This window comes from Tigriopus californicus, chromosome 3, assembly GCF_007210705.1.
Source record: "Tigriopus californicus strain San Diego chromosome 3, Tcal_SD_v2.1, whole genome shotgun sequence".
NCBI lineage: Eukaryota > Metazoa > Arthropoda > Copepoda > Harpacticoida > Harpacticidae > Tigriopus > Tigriopus californicus.
In genome coordinates this window covers 1,463,676-1,482,531 of record NC_081442.1, presented here as the reverse complement: position 1 = coordinate 1,482,531, position 18,856 = coordinate 1,463,676, and the positions used below count along the sequence as shown (strand labels likewise).

Here is an 18,856-nt window from a genome sequence, read left to right as displayed (position 1 = left end):
TTCTTTGTATATTTCTCGTTGAGAAATTCGAGGAGAATGAAACTCTGTGCACAACAAACAATAAATGTCAACATATCCTCAATGATGCCTTCAAATTTGCCAACGATGTCAGCCTTGTAAATGTCCCTTATCTGTTCTTCGATCGAGACCTACTAAAATGGTTGCCTTCCAGCCTTTAACGAGTTTTAAAACTTTGTCTGAAGAGCCATACGAGTCCCTTTTTCGCAAACAAAAGCGTGTTCCCAAGAAACAAAGAATGCACTAAAGAAGCTAGACTCACCTTTGCTTGCCTTGTTCTTTTTGCCCTTCACTTAATGGCAATTTCATGCGTTTGCTAACCCTTTCAAATCTTTCAAACCAAAATCAGTTGGTGCGACATGCGACCGATCAATGATTCAAATAAGGCTAAGGCCTCACTCTCTAAATGCATAAAGGTCGGAAGGCTGCTGGTTCAGTACTCGGTGCTCTCTCATTTCTTTTTTCATTGCCCAATCCTCAGGGAGTCTACTTGAAACATGAATTGATGGTGCAGACCCCGTGAGCATGAAAAATTGTCCAAAGGATTTGCTACACTGAGGCCAAGAAAGAGATACTAGTAGAAAGATGAACCGTTCTCGAACTGACCGGTGATCAGAAGTAAAGACCCACGAAACTTAAAGTTTTATATTTAGTGTAATGAAACAGGTTCAGTTGAAACCCGTTCCATGGCCCAAATAACCTTTTAGCTGTCAATCTACAACAACAGTCACTACTTTTTTCTGAACAAAAGTCCAATAAAGTTTCGACTCATTTCTCGCTCTTGCTCTTTGAGGTAAATATGGCCGTAATATAAAGGGAAACCTTGAAGGTTGGGGGGGAAAGGTGACATCTCTTTAACTTGAATTCTTCTACAACTCATCTTTATAGGTGTTTTCTTTCATGCACATGGCTTCATACTCATGCATTGCTTGAGGATGAATTTTGTATTGCAAAGGGCAATGAATCATGATATTGAGCAATTAGGAAATTACTCACGGCCAAATTGCCAAATGTCGGTTGAGGCTCCCTCCCCGAAAATTATCGTCAATTGTCACATGTCAGTTCGTCGAAGTTAGCCTAATCCCAAGTGATGTTTGTACTTTTGCATTTCAGGCGAATGCTGGCAAGCTTGGCCAATGTATGTATTTTCTAAAGGTCACTTGCACCTTTCCACTTTGCTCACGGACCATTAAATGCCCAAGGCCAATTTCATTCAATAGCAATGCCAGTACTGGAATACAAAAATACACCAACACAAAACCATGGTTACAATATGCCCGTGGGTTTGGACTTTGGTTGACAGAGGCTTTTTCCATGTTCGGAAATTGGAAATTGCCTTCGTTACATTGCATGTCCAAATCGAGGAACATCTGCTTATTTCCATCAAATCCGAAATCAAGCAAAGGAAAGCCTTGATTGGATTTCCGTAATTTGGAAACGGGCAAACTGTGTGATCTGAAAACACTTGAAACACATTAGCATTATAATAAATTGTTTGTGTATGAGGAAGCCCTTCATATGATGGTTCAAAGAGGAAGGGCCATATTAGTGCAAAATTATCAAATCAAATCCATTATCAATCGATTTCTTAAAACAACACACTAGCTCAAAAAACGAAGGAAAGCGCACTCTGGCGTAAAAAAGCTTAAACCATTTTTTCGTTCAGTCTGCTAAGCAATAGTTCACCTTTTCAAGGGAAACACGATGGCCTGGATTGTAATAAGTGTTCTATTTTCATCTTCAGGACGACAGATGATGCATTCATTAGAACCACGTACAATGAGCTCGAAGGCCATGATCAAACACGGAGGATATGAAATAAGACCACAATAATGCCTACCCAAACGGACGAATTTGCCCGAGGAGAAAGTGCTGAACGTCTCAAATAACCCAATATCCCAGTCAGCCAAACTTTTCCGACCTTCCCCCTGAGAAGGGTATGTTTTTGTGGTGATAAGTTGCGACATATCTCTCGACAAAGGCCATGATACTCCGGGTGAAACGATCCAGCCATAGGCCAGGATCCGGGCGATTGAGCGGCCTTGGCAGTCCAGCAGGAATGACTCCGCCTGTCGTTGGAGCCATTAACCAACAAGATTCAAGTAAGACCACCACTGAAGGTTAGCCATTGCGGTTAGTACTCCTGCCAGCCTTTGAATGACTAAGAGTCACTCTCTCGATATTGGAAGCGGCCTCGAGTGCCAAACTCGACAAAAAGGTCGGAGTTGGTTCAGACAAAGAAAGAAAAGGCCATTGAGATAAGTGTATTTTCTCACGGTGGGCTTACTGCTTAGTGAGGTTGGGCATAGTATGCAATTTTGCGGTGGGATTTTGAATAAAAGTCTTGAAATTAAATTTCACAACGGGATACTGGCGAAGAAGACGAATCCATCGGGTTCGTAATACATCGAGCATCGAGACTTCATGAAATGTCAATTTCTAAAAATTGATCCAGGTCAGATCATCAAATTGGCGAACGTGGGACTAGACGGAAAACGAACGAACTGATTGAAAAGGCCAGACAGACTTTCAAGTACGAATGATGTCGAATCGAGCTTTTGTACATGTCTGAGTGATGGGATTGTTTCGGAATCAGTAAATGCCTGAGATAATTGGCACCCTTTGAACGAATATCTATCCTTCATTACCTCGGTTAGCTAGCCCACGGACTTCTAGAGACGTGGACTACAAACGGGACCCATAATTTCTAATTTCCTGAACCGTTCACTTTATTCCAAATGAGCACATCATACCAACACAAGATCTTGTTAAATAGATGAACTTGGCCAAATTTAAGCCCAACACTATGCTTAGGAAACTAAGGAGATATGTCCAAAGTAAACACGTAGTAAACACTACATAAAATTCGAATTTTCGGCCTTCCCCCTGGGTGAGCTACATATGCTTTTGACAATATAGCTTCGAAACGTACCACTTTACAAGTAAATGATATAAAGATGACCTGCCTTTCCTTGAAAAGATCTACATTCCCTATCTTATTACTTTAAATCGAAAAGTGGCTTCGAGTGGCTATGACCAAGAGCAGGCCGATTTGGCGGGTAACTCCCGCACAGTCCATGTTTCTAGAAGTTCGTGACTGATGCGCAGTTGTTGTTTTTGTGTGCTATGGTAACCACGGTAGAAAAGTACCGTCGTTAAGAATAGGCAGGGTCATATTCAAGAAGATATTGAGCGAGTTTTTTCATTCGTTTTTTTAAATCTGTTTTTGAAACAAGTGTAATACATTATTATTGCTGTACATAAACAGTTAAGGGTCTGGATTGTAATTTGAAACCAAGACGATTGACTTGAATTCGTTGAAGTTGAACTACGTTTTGTCTTCCAAAAAGAATTGAAAACACTTTGTAGACATCAATTAGGTCTCTAATTCTCATTCATACAGAAAATTTCGTCGCTTCTCGTGAGGGCCCCAAAAGATTAGCAAGTGCAAAAAAAACAAGCAAAATCAATCTATTTAAAACTGACTCATGGAGCGATTTAATGAACAAATTGATCAAAAGTTAATGCCGTAATTTGCAAACTAATATACTCAATTTTACAAAATGTAAACGTGTGGGGATCTGATTACAATTAATGAGCTTTTGCAATGGAGTGTTTTTTTGGGCGAAAATCTCACGCAACTTTTGAACCATACAAAATTACAAATTGTAACTTACGTCTAAGTTAGGTCATTTTGAAGACTCCTACTAGCACAAGAGCAACCACTAAAAAGCTCTCGAGAACGATTACTCAATGGCTTTTGTTATCACACCTGGAACCATTTTAGCATGAGCATTTCCATTTCAGATTATGGGCCGAGATCTTATTCGGCCGAATTAAGCCACAAACGTGGCGAGGCCACCCAAACGTACGGAATGGTCCTGATGCTTCTTAGTGAGTTATTTATTCCTCTTGACGGTCCACTAATTAATCACGAGCTCTTGTTCTCCTTCTACCCTGAATCGCTTATTGGCCTTCACTTTACAGCCTTGGGCTTCTTTGCAACCATATTTTGTGCCTGCTGCCTTCGGCGCTTCTTTGAAAAGAAACGAACAGGCAAAGACCAGAAATCCAAGAATGGCAAATCTGGTGTGGACCTCAGGGTAGGCATGAAGAAAGAAAGTCTTTTTATCTGATGTTCATAACATTTCTCTGGCATGGTTGAGCTGTCGAATTATCTTACGTAGATTATGACGACATAATTGTCGTCTTTGTTCTTCTAGTTCATATTGGTAGATACTAGCTAGATTCAAGTTTATTATATCGTTAGTATTGATATTCCTCCGCATGCATTTACTTACAGACTGTGCAACTTTTGGGCAATGCCTACAAAGAAAAGGTATGATTGCAACCCACTTTCATAATAAATCATATCATTATTTAGCGAAAGTTGCATTCTATGGAATTATTGGCACGAACTTAATCTGTTAAAAATTTACAGTATTATTCGGAAAAGTGAACAGGTTTCCTCTTATTTTTACGACGAATGAGAGATAAAGCTCCATTCAACCTTTTTCAGGTCGATCAAGACACAGATGAACTTATCAAGAACGAGGAAGTTGATCCCAGTACGAAGCCCTCAAAGAAGAAAGTGCTTGGAAGAATCAACTACAAGGTAAATTTAACGCACATGGAAGTACTTAACAAGGATCTTCCAAGCCTCTTTTTACGTCACTCATGCACAATGAGCTAATCGATGCTCCCCTAGCAATTAGCCTTTCAACTGGAAGCACACATGCCTCATGTCATAAGTTGGTAGACAATGAGGTAATTTGATACTCGCAAGGAAGACACCAAGCGTCTAATCCAATTAGGGGAAGATCGCCATTAATTTTAATAGTTTCTTATTCATTATTAAGAATTTCCCGTGTCTGAGACCATAAGTTATGCGGGCACTATAGGGAAACTTTTTTGTGCATTTCGTGAACACGTGGAGGATCCTGCGAACCTGGATGGGAGTCTTTTATTTGATTTGCACTGGACATCTATTAATTTTGACCTGGAAACTATATGATAATTGGGAAATTCTGTGTGTTGATACCTTGATTGCTTACATTTTTCTACAAACTAAATCCATCCCAAATTGTCTACGGAAATTGCGCTCAAAAATGCCATTATATTTTTTGGTACTTATCAGTGACATCGGAGAGAAAAAGAGAAAATGAATTTCATTTTATGTCAAAAGTGCCCCCCCCCTCCTCGCTTGTAAGACTCATTGGAATTTGAGTTTCATAATGAAAACGGAAAACTTGGCACCACATCCATTTAAAGTACTCGCATGGTGATTTCCAGGTGGAGTACGACTTTGCATCCAGCATTCTAATCGTGAGCATCATCAAAGCTGAGGATTTGGCCGCTATGGACATTGGTGGAACCTCAGATCCTTACGTGAAAATCTATCTCTTGCCTGACCGGAAACGGAAACAAGAGACACGCGTCCACAGAAAGACCCTGAATCCCACTTTCAATGAAACTTTCAAGTTTGAGGTAAGACCTGATTAGAGCATGCACTATACACGAAGTGAGCGATAGCTCAAAAAATGTAGACACCTGATAGTATTTTTTCGAGCATTAGCTTGACGAATGAATCCCCTTAGGAAAACGTATGCTTCTTATGAAAAACTGCTGTTTGTAAATTCTTGATATGTAACAAATATTACCCATTCCGCAAGTTTTTGTCAGCTTTATCAGTTATTATCAGAAGCAATGTTTGTCGTCAATTAAGATCATAAAGTGGTTTCTCGTCGAAATATGGTGCGAAAGTCAATCGAAGTCTACACACGTCTTACGTTGAATGCAAATTTGTTATCACAAAAAATAGCTAATCAAGGTTTTACTACTGAGCTCCTGTTTAATGCATTAGTACGTGTGAAAGAAATAATGAATGAATGCATGAATGAATGAATGGATGGATAAACGTTAGTGTGTTTTTAGGCTTGCACATTATCAATTTGTCTTGATGACTCCATAAGACCGATGACGTCAATAGATCATGGCCTTTCATGAGGCTTTGTCAAAATACGTCAGTTAGTTCACTTTTCCTCAATCTCAACCACAGACTTCTAGAGATATGGACTGTGTACGGAAAAAAGTAAATTTTCATCTCCTGAACCATTTATTTGATTCAAAATAAACAATTCATAGGATCGCCAGATCTGGTCGAACAGATAAATTTGTTCAAATTTGAGCCCCAATCCATGCTTAGGGTACTCAGGAGATGTGCCCAAAGTTATCAAGTAATCAGTACATAAAATTAGAATTTTCAGCCAGCTCTCGTCAGAAACATAAGCTTTTGATAACATAATTTTGGAAGAAACCATTTTACCACTAAATAATATAAAAATGGCCGATTTTTCATCGAAGAGATCTACGTTTCTTATCTTGTTACCTTATTTCGAAAAGCGGCTCAGATTTGCTATGACCAAGAGCACGCCGATTTGGCGGGAAGCCCGTGCACAGTCCATATTTTTAGAAGTTTGTGTCTCAACCTTTGATTCAAGTCGATCGAAAAATTGAAAGTACGAGTCGCTATTCTTTGGCGCCATAAAATGCTCTTTCTTTGCTAGCCTTACGTGGCTTCACTCTAAAAACTCTAAAAACTCAGAAAGCTCCAGGAATTTACGAGAGAACGACGCCCCACAGTGTCTACATATTTTGCGATTATTGCCTTATTTGGCGCAAAAGTGTGGTCGTTTCCTTTAACGCAGTGTTCGACTGTGCAAGCACTACGAAAAAAAGTTTTTGGGGGATGATCGTCTTTTACATTTCATAAGTTCTATTTAGGATGATTACTTTCTAGTTTGATTTTTGCAATACAGATAAACTTGATACTGAAGAACGGAAATTTAATTAATGATTTTAAACTTTATGACGGACGTGCTATGATTGGAAAACTTGGGGCTGTTACTAAATACTAAATGTACGGATGAAGAAACTAGCTTCAATGCTTAAGAATCAAGGCAATCGAGTTTGATCAAATACTCAAAGTTTGCCAAATAAAAGGCAATGCGCCGCCAAAGAAATGCCTTTTGCAAAGCTGACACATATTGATTTCAACATTTATAGCCGGTTTTCCCGATATCCCGGTGGAAAAAACGGTGCTCTTTCCACTTTAATATGTAGAAGTTCTTTCATGTAAGTAATTCATGCGTGATATTTGCGAAGAAAATGCCAACATCGAGAATCTGCGAATCCTCTCCTTTCTTCATACAAATTGCAGAAATGGAGAAAAGCATGAAAGTTGGAAGTAAATCATGATCTTCAATTTCATGACAGGATCTTGTCCACTTGAAAAACGGAATATTAGGAAAACGATCCTTCATTTCTCAATTGGAAATGATTTCCTTTTGAGGAGAAAAATTTGCACCTCAAGGCCCATTCATTTGAGGTTTCAAGAATGAAAAATAGGTTGGCAATCGTTTAGGGTTTTCAATGACTACTGAGCTGTCTTTTACTCCTTGGGACCTGAATTAGGCCGTTTAGAACTGAGGCCTACCATCTCACTTAACGAGTACATGTACATGAATGGGCGAAAATAGCCACACTCCTACTTGGAACAACCCTCATTTAACTTAAGAATGCCAAACTCCCTAAGTTTTGGACATCATTCCCTACCTTCTTGTATATCGGTCGTTTGAAGAGCATTTTCTACTATGCTCTCTTTGGTTACTTACGTCAAGAGTGTCAGAACGACTCTCACTTTTGCCAACACTTGGCTGATTCTTCCCACAATAAAATAGTGGCTGGGTGTGACCCACCTAAGCTAATGATAGTCGCATAAAGTTACATTCTATTCAAAACTCACTGTTTAATTCCACAAGTGTTTGCAATTCTACCATTGTCGGATTTGAAAGGTCTTCTGGAGGAACCAAGGCATACCGTCGTTATGTCGGATAGTTTAAAGAAAATGTTTCCAAAGACAAATACCTCGTCAAAGGGTAACATCTTGGAGCGTGGTCTCCCGTTTCTACGATTGTTCGTCCAAATCTAGACGAGGCAGAGGGCGCTACTTCCACCCAATAAAAGATAATTCACTTGTCCAATATAAACGAAAATCACGATAATTCTATCACGGAGGGTACCTCACCTTGGTGCCTTTCATTTAAGAGTCAAAATGAGAGTTGCAAAACGTTGCAGTCTCAAATCCAAAGAGACAGGCTATGCTATGGCAGACAGGCAAGCAAGCTCAATAAATACAGTACTCTTACTCTCCCCCTTTTCTCCACGGGGACTTCCGTTGTGTGGACTCCAATGTCCATTTCAGAACATGAACGCATGGAAACAGTTAGTGCTGGGGCGAGTCTGAACTCAAGTCCGAGGGCGCTCGAGCCTTTTACTTGATTTTGGAGAAATTAGCCGGACTCGAATCAGGACTCGTCAAAAAAAAATATTCACTTTTTCCTAGAATTGTGAAAGACGATTCGTTTTGCTACACCTGACTTTGGAGTAAAAGACTCGAGTCCGGAATCGGCGAGTGCGGCAAAAAGTCAAAATATCAAATGACTCGTACGAGTCCGACTTTTGCCGGACTCGCCTCAGCACTAGAAACAATACTTCTTTAAGTGGTCACATTTTTGGTCACATTGAACATAATTCAATACCAATTCCGTGCAAAACATGGCAAATTTGGGTATTTAAACAAGTTACTTTTCAAGACAGTTGTATTTTGCACTAGATAGCAATAGCTTCCGAAACTGACAACGCCATTGCACTGCTATTGTTTGAAGAAAGGTGGTTAAGTTCAAGTCATATGCTCAGTCGCGGACTTATAGAAATATGGACTGCGAACGAGCTTCCCGGCAAATCGGCCTGCTCTTGGTCATAGTCACTCTGAGCCATTTTTCGATTTAAAGTAATAAAATAAGAAACGTAGACCTTGTCAAATAACGGTAGGTCAATTTTATATCATTTACATGCAAAGTCGATCGTTTCAAAGTTATGTTGTCAAAAGCTTATGTAGCTGACCAACAGCAGGCCGAAAATTCAAATTTTATGTAGTGTTTCCTACATAACTTTGAACATGTCTTATGAGTTCCCTAAGCATAGGTTTAGGCTCAAACTTGGTTGAGCTCATCTATTCAACAAGATTTTGTGGTCGTATGAAGTGCTTAATTAGAATAAGATGAGCGGTTTAGGAGATAGGATATTTTTGCTTCCGTTTGCAGTCCATATTTCTAAAAGTCCGTGGCTTAGTCAATAATGTCACTAAGATTGCTTCTAAGTCCTGCTAAATTCAAAACAATGTTAAATATTTTCTTAAAAAAAGACTCGTCTCTCACAAAAGTTGCTGATCTCAATACATGAAGCATGCATGTCAAATGGCAATCTTACATCCTTTTGGGAACTTCTCAACCGGCACTGGGAATATGATCCTTTTTTGAAACCGTAGAGTATCAGATACCTTTCGTACCTTCTCTGAATACTGTACAGTCACAACCTTTTTAGTCTCTCCAAGTACCTCCCACCTCCAAATAGTCTCTCATTCTATCACGAATTTGGTCATGAAAAACCTCTACGCAATCATATCTAACCACTCCCTGGGCCAAATGAAATATTTACTTGTAATTAATGAGGCATTGAATTGATCAGTTAACATTATATAGTATATGAAACACGTAGATCAATTAGCCATTACAAGAATACATTCCTGAAAATATGTCGTTGGCATTTCAAAGTGACATAACCAAAACATCGTAAGGTAATTGAGACTTTCCTTCACTGTCTTCTAATATTTTTATTATGCTACTTTTTCTTATCCTTTCGTAGTTTCTTTGCACATTTTCATGTTTTGCATTCGGAAAATTCCCCCTTATTATTTTTGTAGCTTTCCTACTAACGTTACCTTGTTGCATCTTGACATCCATAACATTATTTACTATCATTATAAGTATATCTTAGATTAGTATAGTATAGTAGAAGTATATCCACATTTTGTTTGGACCTGTGATCGAACCCATGAACCCGAGCAAAGCTATATCGTTGCGTTAAAACCATCCATACAGTATGGCAATTAAGTATGGGACTCAAAAGTAGCTAAACCTAATTTTCTCTTAATTGGTTCAGATTCTTGCCCTCAAAATTTGCAAACGCCCTCAGTCAACAATGCTAAACAACTTTGCATAAACACTCCTAGTCGAAATTTCAAACATGAAGGCCGCTACTGAGCTTCGAAGTGCAATCGTTGAGCTTTACAAAGCAAACCATAGCAACAATGAAATCAGAAAGATCCTTGGGCCGGCCAGAGTGACCGCAAAGCTGATCAGGAACACCGTCAATCGGTTCAAGGAGACTGGCAACATCAATGACAAGCCCAGAAGTGGCCGACCTACGACAAAGCGTACTCCAGAGCTCATCAGAATGGTCAATGACAGGATCCACAAGAAGAACAGCCAAAGTATGAGAAAGATTGCAAGGCAGGCTGGTGTCAGCCACACCACTGTTTAGCGGATCGTCAAGCATAACCAAGGCCTCAAGGTATACCGGAAGTCCAAGCTCCACCTCATCAGTGATGCTACAAGAATCAAGAGGCTGAAGAGGAGCCAAATTTTGCTTCGTAAAATCAAGCTGGATGACCTTGGCCCAGTGTGCTGGACAGACAAAAAGATTTTCACGGTCCAACCCATCCACAATTCCCAGACCAGCAGGGTGATCGGAAGAGCTTCCGCGATATCCCTTTGGCAGAGAGAGCCATTTTTCGCCGCCAGAAGCCCGCCTCTGTCATGGTGTGGGCCGGGGTAATGTCAGACGGGAAGAAGTTACCTTTGGTGTTCATTCCTCTCGGTGTCAAGATCAACCAGCACAAGTACCGTAATATGTTGGAGTCCGATGTGGTCCCCTGGCTCCAGAAGACCTATGGCGATGCCCCATTTGTCTTCCAACAAGATGGAGCGCCTGCCCACACTGCCAGAATGGTCCAGGAGTTTTGTACAGAAGTTTTTCCCACCTTCTGGGACAAAGCTATGGGGCCCCCCTCAAGCTCTGACCTCAACCCAATGGACTTCGCCATGTGATCCATCCTTGAGGAAAGAGCTTGTTCCAAGACTCATAGAAGTGTCGGGGCTCTGAAACTTGCCCTTGAGCGCTCATGGGCCTCAATCCCCAAGGACATGGTGATCCGAAGGTGCACCCAAGTCAAAACTCGACTTTGCCGCGTAATCGCCAACAAAGGTGGCCACATTGAAAATGTATAAACAAAATTTGTAGGCCTTAGTCCTGTCTATTTCTGGAATAAAAAATCAGCCCGATATCTTTAATCATTTATTTTTTATAGCCAAAAAAACAGAGTCCCATACTTAATTGCCATACTGTAATTTTAGTTAGTGATGAAACGCATCAACTGAGATATGACCATTTCAAATTGTTCAGAAGCCCGAGGCAGGTTCTTTGAATCACGTCTAACTCATTTGATCCATGAATCAATGCACGAACTTGACCGAACTAGTAAACGACCACACTTTTGCGTTATTTAAATCAAGTCTAAATTTGGTGGCGACTAATTCACTGGCTAAACTAGGCGCCAAGAATTGACCTCTTAATTCGCCGCCAAACTGAGAATGATAGAGCCATGGCAAACTCTCTGGCTTTTGCTTTTCAACTTTCACTGAAATAATTCAATTACATCGCACGAAAAGATACCAATTGCCAAAGATTTTTATTTATTGATATTGTAGATACAGATAGCTTTTGAAGATTTTGCAAATCCGAGCATTGAAGAAAATTCATTTTCACATGGCTTTTGCTTTTTCCTATATTTTGATGGTTTTGATCCTTAGTTTTGATCTCAAATATTGTCTTGCGCTCTTAATGCAAAATGACCCATAAAACACAATTAATGGCACATCAGACTAAAAGTGCCGAAAAGCAAAATCATTAGGTACATGAGTTGCACCTTCAGTAAAAAATTTATGGACATATGTAAACCGGCTCCTTAGCAAGAGCAAGTTGATAATTCTTGTTTTAAATTTCAAGTAGCTTATCCAAATTTCAATTGAAGGGGGGTAAAGCTTTCAAAGTTGTGCTGTTTGGAACTATCCGACGGATTTTTTTCATGAGCAGATTGACGTCTATCTTAAAAATGTGAGAAGAAATCTGGTAGATATTGATACATAGATGTGCCGAAATGTGGTTGCATTAACCAACAGGGAGAGACTGCGTCCTAAAATCAGCATGACACCAAAAGGTTTTTAAGTCCAATATTGTTTCAGGAGTCGATTGCTCAGCCACATCTTGAATATGCTTCACCCATTTGGGCTCCACTGAGTTCAGCAGGTTTGCAAAAGGTCGAATAAGTCCAAAGATGTTTCACTAGGAACATCACAGGAATGAGAGAGCTCTTGTATTGGGAGAGACTAAGAAAGTCGGGACTATACAGTGTTCAGAGAAGGTAGGAAAGGTATCTGATACTGTACATCTTCAAAAGCATTTATAAGCTATGCCCCAACTCAAGATTTAGGGTCAATTCTAGTGACCGTAGAGGCTTAATGTGCATTTTGAGAGCACCTTCAAGCCCTCGAGAATCCAGGCTAGTTAAAACAATGAAGTCCAACTCTCTTCTATCTCGGGCTACTTTATTGTTCAATTTGCTGCCCTCAAATATTCGTAGGGCTTATGTAGGAGTTGATCCAATAGCAGAATTTAAGTCGGACTTGGATAAGTTTTTGACTAAAATTCCGGATCAACCTTATATTCAAGGATTAGCCAGATTAGCCAATTCTAATTCGTTGGTCAATCAAATAATATATAAAAATAAAAGTCAAGTAAAATGAATAATCTTCTCGTCTTGAACTGCTGGGATTCCAATCCCGGTAGCGGTAAGCAAGTCCGCAAAAATAAAAAATAAAATATGATACATATGTATATGCGAGAGAAAGAAGATTAATACAGTGATATATCGTATTCTATTCAGTGAAAGCAGGGGCAACAACTTTACAATGACGATGTAGAGAAAAAGAAAATGCTTACGGTGCCAGGAAGTTATGTTCGGATTAAAAGTGATGTTTTCTCGTTGTAGAGTACAAAACATAAAGCTGGCAAGCCAAAATTGGTATTTAATGACTGATATATATGGAAAATAAGGGAAACAAAAGTAGGGAAAACATGCTTTCTTCCATTTCGAGGTCCTCGCCGTTGTCAAGCGGTTTCATCAATCTCAATAAGGTTCCTCTTTGTTTTAGATATCATACGGAGACGTAATGGGAAAAACTTTGGTTTTCGCAGTCTATGATTTCGATCGCTTTTCCAAGCACGACGCCATCGGCGAAGTTCGACTTCCAGTTTGTCAATTAGACTTAGCTTCGACCGCAGACAAGTGGAAAGACTTACAGAGCATCCAAGGTGATGGAGTGGTAAGTACCAAGTCCTTTCAACTTTATCCCTGAATTGTGAACTTAGGGAAGTGTCTCATCACCTGATATTACTAAATGGTCCCTTTTGTATTGGCCAAGCGAATTATGACGATTGACTCTAGTAATTCTTATACCTCGCTTCTTTTTGGACCTCGTAGTATGTAAGTATTTCGAGTGTTTAACTGAAGATGTGTGCAATGTATGGGGCCACTTTTCCTTATACCCGGTAAAATGCTCCAAAGTTCCCAAGCGACATGGAATCTTTGTAAAACGCGACCTCTTTTTTCTTTTATGACTTTCCTTCGTTTCTTTTCGTGAAGAAAATAATCCACCCTTGACTGCTCCCAATGCACTTGAATGAAAACTCACACTAATAACCATCGTCTCCCCTACACACCACCCTAGCCATGGTTTTCAATGATGCAATTGTGTTGTCAAGTGTGTCAATAATATAATAAGCGCATTTCCTAGTGCCAGTATTAACATGCCATCTTATAAACAAATAACCTAATGATACTCAGACACCCACGCTTACGGAGAAGAGATCATCCTCATCCCAAGGCGCTTGTGTTTCAAGGCTTTGTCTCATCTATGACCTGGGTGACGTCACGGTGGCTTATCAAAAAGAAACCGTTAAGAAACAACATTGATTGGTGTGGTATAAAAACGCAAGGCAATAGACTTTTCTTCTATCAATATTTCAATAGTCACGATATTAAGCGCCTAACCTGGCAAAAATATTCTTTACGTTGATTTTGATAACTATCCTAATGGTTTGTCCCCAACCTTATTTCAACATTTCGTAAAAGCATGGTAAGAGAACGCAAGGGTTCAGATTGTAAGGTTGGTAGGAGAAATGGCGTAAAGACTCAAGAAGAGGAAATCTTTCATTTGAACCCATTGTTACACGCTTTGCAAAAGAAGCCCTTGATATGTACACCTTTGGTTTCACAAACTTGTTCCGAAAATCTTGGTTTGTTTGGATTGCCAGATATAATTCTAAGAGGTATTACCTGAATCTAATCGGAGCGCAAAAGGTAGAAAACTATAACAACTTTTACATTGAAAAACACTGAAACAGTCTTATTCCTTGGTTATCGCGGCCAAAAAGAGCCAACAAGAATACAAACCAAGAAAGGATTGAAATTTAAAACTGTTGCCTGTGACAAAGAGGGATTTACTGGAGTTCAATATGAAGACTATACACGTATTCCCTCATGACAATTGGGATATAATTCCTTCTTCAAGAAGTGGAAAGGAATCTCTGGAAATAAATTGGCTGATGTACCATCGGTGCAAAACTGTGCATTGTAAATGTGACATTTGCAAACCTCGTAGATGTTTTAAGGTAAACAACCTCTGTTTAGTAGAAATAAGCTTGTCTGGCATTAATGAATCTCAAAGAATTGCTCGGCTTGAAGTTATTTACATCTTCGCTGACGGAGACAGCTTTTGAGCTTTCAAATGACTGGATTTTCTTCTCACTCATCAATAATATTTTGGATTAATTTCGCCCTTATTTATTGTTGTTATGGAATAAGCACGAACATGTGATTATCCAGTTTTCTAGACATGTATTAATTCGATGGTTATTAATAAACTAGTCAGTTTCTTAAAACACGTCAAGTATTGACGAACGAGTTGTAAACGACGATCGCGCTCAAAAGGCTTCGTTTGCAACCCAGGGTGACCAGGTCTAGGAAAAACATCCCAGATCTAGAAACTCGTTGTCACATATTTAAGTGACAAAGTTATGATTCACATCTCACATGCTGACCCCTGTGCCGATTACACTACAAAACCAACTTCGAGCAAAGTTTTGAAATTGTCCTCTACAGAGTGTTTGTTGTTACCAAATGCTCAGTCAAGAACATCTGTAACGTTCATGATTGAATAATGCATAATGCTTTCAACTGTTTTATACACCTTGCGCCTTGGCTTAATAATACCGCATGTCACCCTAACGATTTTCCACAATCCAACAGAAACCTTGAGCCACATCAAAAACAACAGTCGATTCTTCAACTCTTTACATTCTACATAAAACGTCTTAGATCGGCAAAGAAGTTAACGAACAATACAATTTTTGTAAACCATCTATTTTGAACAACATTTTTTTCTAATTTGATAGCATATACTTCAAGAACTGTCAAGGACCTTCTTTTGCCTCTTGGAGGACTTGCAATATCCCTAGAGAGAGAACTCGACCCCCGTTTGGGAACCTCTGTTTCGGGAACAAAGAGGCTTAAAAACCGTGTTGCACGACAAAAAACTCCCCAAAACGCAGCCTTGTTTGGTAAAGCTTTTGAACTTAAGGCTCTTTGATTGAGGTTTTCAGAATGGTGGGTGACAGCTCCCTGCCAGATTTGGAAAAGAAAGCGATTTCCACTTCTGAAAACGTGTTCCCTGGCAAATCTTGCACCACTTTGAACCTTCCAACCTATGATATTCATCTTGGTTCAAAACAATCACTGTCCTCATTGTTCTATCGCACCCCCCTCTCATAACCCAACCCCCTATATATCAGATATATTTTACTGCCTACATATCGTCATCCAAATTGCGTTTTGTGTTCCAGCTGGGTGATATTTGCTTTTCTTTACGTTATGTGCCAAACTCGGGGAAACTCACCATCGTGGTCTTGGAGGCGAAGAATCTCAAGAAAATGGATGTCGGGGGACTCTCAGGTAAATATCCTCTTCCCCAATGTATCACGTCCCTCAATGTGTGGCCTTCATGGCAAGCTTTTTTCCTCGGCCTTTTAGACCCCTACGTGAAGATTGCTCTGATGCAAAATGGCAAACGGTTGAGGAAGAAAAAGACTTCCATCAAAAAGTGCACTCTCAACCCATACTACAACGAATCCTTTTCGTTCGAGGTGCCATTTGAGCATATTCAGGTAAAAAAAAAAATCTAGCTCAAAAGCAACGTTAGAGAAACGTTTTCTTCATTTTGTAGTATTTCTAACTCAACTCTCTAGGCAGAATCTTGGAGCTTCATGTTTTTGCTGAAAATAACTCTTTCAAAACATAAACCCCCAACAGATCGACCAGGATAAACCCAACTTACCTCACTAGTCGAGGAAAGCTATTGTTCATTTGCAATTGCCGTCTTATCGATATATTCCCAAAAACCAAGAAAACAACTCGGTGCTAATTCAACAACAAAAATATCATTTTAGGTTGAATTTTGTAAGCAAAAAATGTCGAAGACTTGGAAATTGGAAATGATCAGGGAACGAGTTGGTCGTGATGTTTGTTTACAGTTCCCTTTACAAAACAAAACTTAAGCAAACCAAAAAGGCCACTAAGTTTGATTTCCTCCATCTTTCCTCCTACTTTAATACCCCAATATCATGGGTCGAATCAATTCGCTACGTATTCTAAAATATATGCCTAGAGTTACTTCTTGTGAACGCTTGCCTCTTGAGCCTTTGTATCGATTTTGGAGAAGCAAACAAATACCTGAATAAACAACATGTTTTTTGACCGATCGGTCGGGATCATTACAATACAGTAAAGCATTTGGTTATACTCATTCCGTGTAATCCAATATCATTTGTCAGCAAAAGTAGGATTGGTTCAAGTGATACAAAAAAGTTGAAGTTCGATCCCCACCATCGAACACTTCACCTGAATCCATCAAGTATTTCCTATCCGGATTCAATTTCGATCCTTCTTCAAATAAGTAATCTGTTTCCTATATGTAAACAAAAGTACCAATAGTTTATGGAATACGGCTGCAAGTAGTTTTTCAGAGATCGATAATTGATCTAAATATGCGTTCCTTAAGGAGATAGATAACTACTATTGAACTAACGTTTATGAAGCGCTTATCAAAATTAACGAATTTTTTTTATACCTGCGTCTTATGTGCCTTCTTCCCACTTATAGGATGAGCCATAAAGTTGACAAAATCTGACGATTGAAGAAGGTCAATTATCTAAACCATGTTCATTTTCGGGACTTCTTTGTTTCTCTAAGGCAATGGCTAAAATGTTCGTATATGACTGAATTTTTGACAGAAGATTGGACTAACTTGAAAGTTAGTAATCCACCCCAAGTTTTAGTGTATTTTTGACCTATAGACTTCAACATTCGTCGATAGAACAGAAGCTTGCGTACTTCTTGAGAACACTTTCTTTGAAATTCATACTGGCAGTCGAAAAGTTGGAAGTTGGTCAAATGCAAAAATGCTTAATGTGAAACGAATCATAAACATATCTTTTTGTCCTTTTTAGTAGCCATTGTTCTGAGGGGCTGGTCAGGTCGGGATGCTAAACAACTAAAATGTGCAATTTTCCTGAATATTGAGCACATCAGTTCATTTTCGCGTGTCTCTTGTAGTAACAAGGTAGTTTTGAAGTAAAATGAAGTTTTTCATTTTCTAGGGCAATGTTGAGACATTTAGACGAAGCGCTTCACCTACTGCTTTTCGACACCCCAAACGAGCCGAAAATACGGCAGTGCCCTGAATTTTTAAAGTCATACGAAGAGTTCATTTAACTCAACTGTGGGTCGCAAATACATGCAGAAATATTTTAGAAAGCCCAATTTTTGTTTGACTTCAGTTTAGGAATGATATGCTTTTAACGGTGAATCAGGAAAAAACCAGGTAAAAACGATAAGCAGATATGCAGAAGGCGCTCAATTTCCTAAGCCTACTTTACAATTATGAACCTTACATTGTTACCATGCGAAGCTCCGAGGTGACTGATGTGCTTGTCGATTTCCAATTTCAGAAAGTCCAATTATTAGTGACTGTGGTCGATTACGATCGTGTAGGTGCTTCAGAACCTATTGGACAGGTTCTTTTGGGTTGTGACACGAAAGGACCAGAATTACGACATTGGTCGGACATGTTGGCCACTCCCCGACGTCCCGTGGCTCAATGGCACACGCTCAAGGCCATTAAAGGTGAGCTTGAGCAATAAACGTACAAGTACTTACGTCATTCGTCTCAAGAGTGGGGTGCCTCGTCATGGCGATCTTTGCAATTAATCAACGAGACTCTGACAAGTGGGGTTCATTTGATGGCGAATGTCTTCACTTTGATCAATCCTACGAGTGACCACCCGAGGTTGGAGATTAGAGGTTGGCGGTTGGAGGTTGGGTGATTGGGGGGCTGGACCAATTCTCCGCGAATGGCGATCTCATCTTACGACTTTTCCTCTAGGCACTGGGATCCTGGAATTCCTTCAACGTCACTTAAATGATCCTGAGATCGAAATGACTCCTCAGGCCAACGATGTTGAGGTTTCACTTTTACCTATCCATCCTCTTGCATTGCTCTCAAAACTTTCTACTCCATGGGCATGCGACTTTTGACACTCTTATGATTCCTGCTTCGTGTCTCAATTTGACCTTATCAAATCTGTCTTTCTTTTGAATTTAGAGCTAACTCTTGATCTATGCATATTTCAAATCTCCCAGTTAAATCAATAAGCCGAATGGTAAAATATTTTGTAATTAATTGAGGCACGAAACTGGAACATT

General features: G+C 39.6%; 1 protein-coding gene across 3 annotated transcripts in view; it reads left to right on the top strand.

Moving 5' to 3' along the window:
* LOC131877343 (synaptotagmin 1-like) overlaps positions 1 to 18,856 on the top strand; it is a 29,067-nt gene that overhangs the window by 8,402 nt on the left and 1,809 nt on the right. Inside the window, exons 2-12 of one of the 3 annotated variants that reach the window (XM_059222966.1) lie at positions 1,763 to 2,120; positions 3,826 to 3,912; positions 4,006 to 4,121; positions 4,322 to 4,357; positions 4,538 to 4,633; positions 5,311 to 5,505; positions 13,191 to 13,361; positions 15,940 to 16,048; positions 16,127 to 16,260; positions 18,103 to 18,277; positions 18,537 to 18,616. In XM_059222966.1, coding sequence (XP_059078949.1) covers positions 2,003 to 2,120; positions 3,826 to 3,912; positions 4,006 to 4,121; positions 4,322 to 4,357; positions 4,538 to 4,633; positions 5,311 to 5,505; positions 13,191 to 13,361; positions 15,940 to 16,048; positions 16,127 to 16,260; positions 18,103 to 18,277; positions 18,537 to 18,616 — 1,317 coding nt within the window. In that variant the 5' untranslated portion in view covers positions 1,763 to 2,002. The remainder of the gene's footprint in view (positions 1 to 1,762; positions 2,121 to 3,825; positions 3,913 to 4,005; positions 4,122 to 4,321; positions 4,358 to 4,537; positions 4,634 to 5,310; positions 5,506 to 13,190; positions 13,362 to 15,939; positions 16,049 to 16,126; positions 16,261 to 18,102; positions 18,278 to 18,536; positions 18,617 to 18,856) is intronic. The other 2 variants (XM_059222967.1, XM_059222968.1) reach the window with 2 other exon arrangements.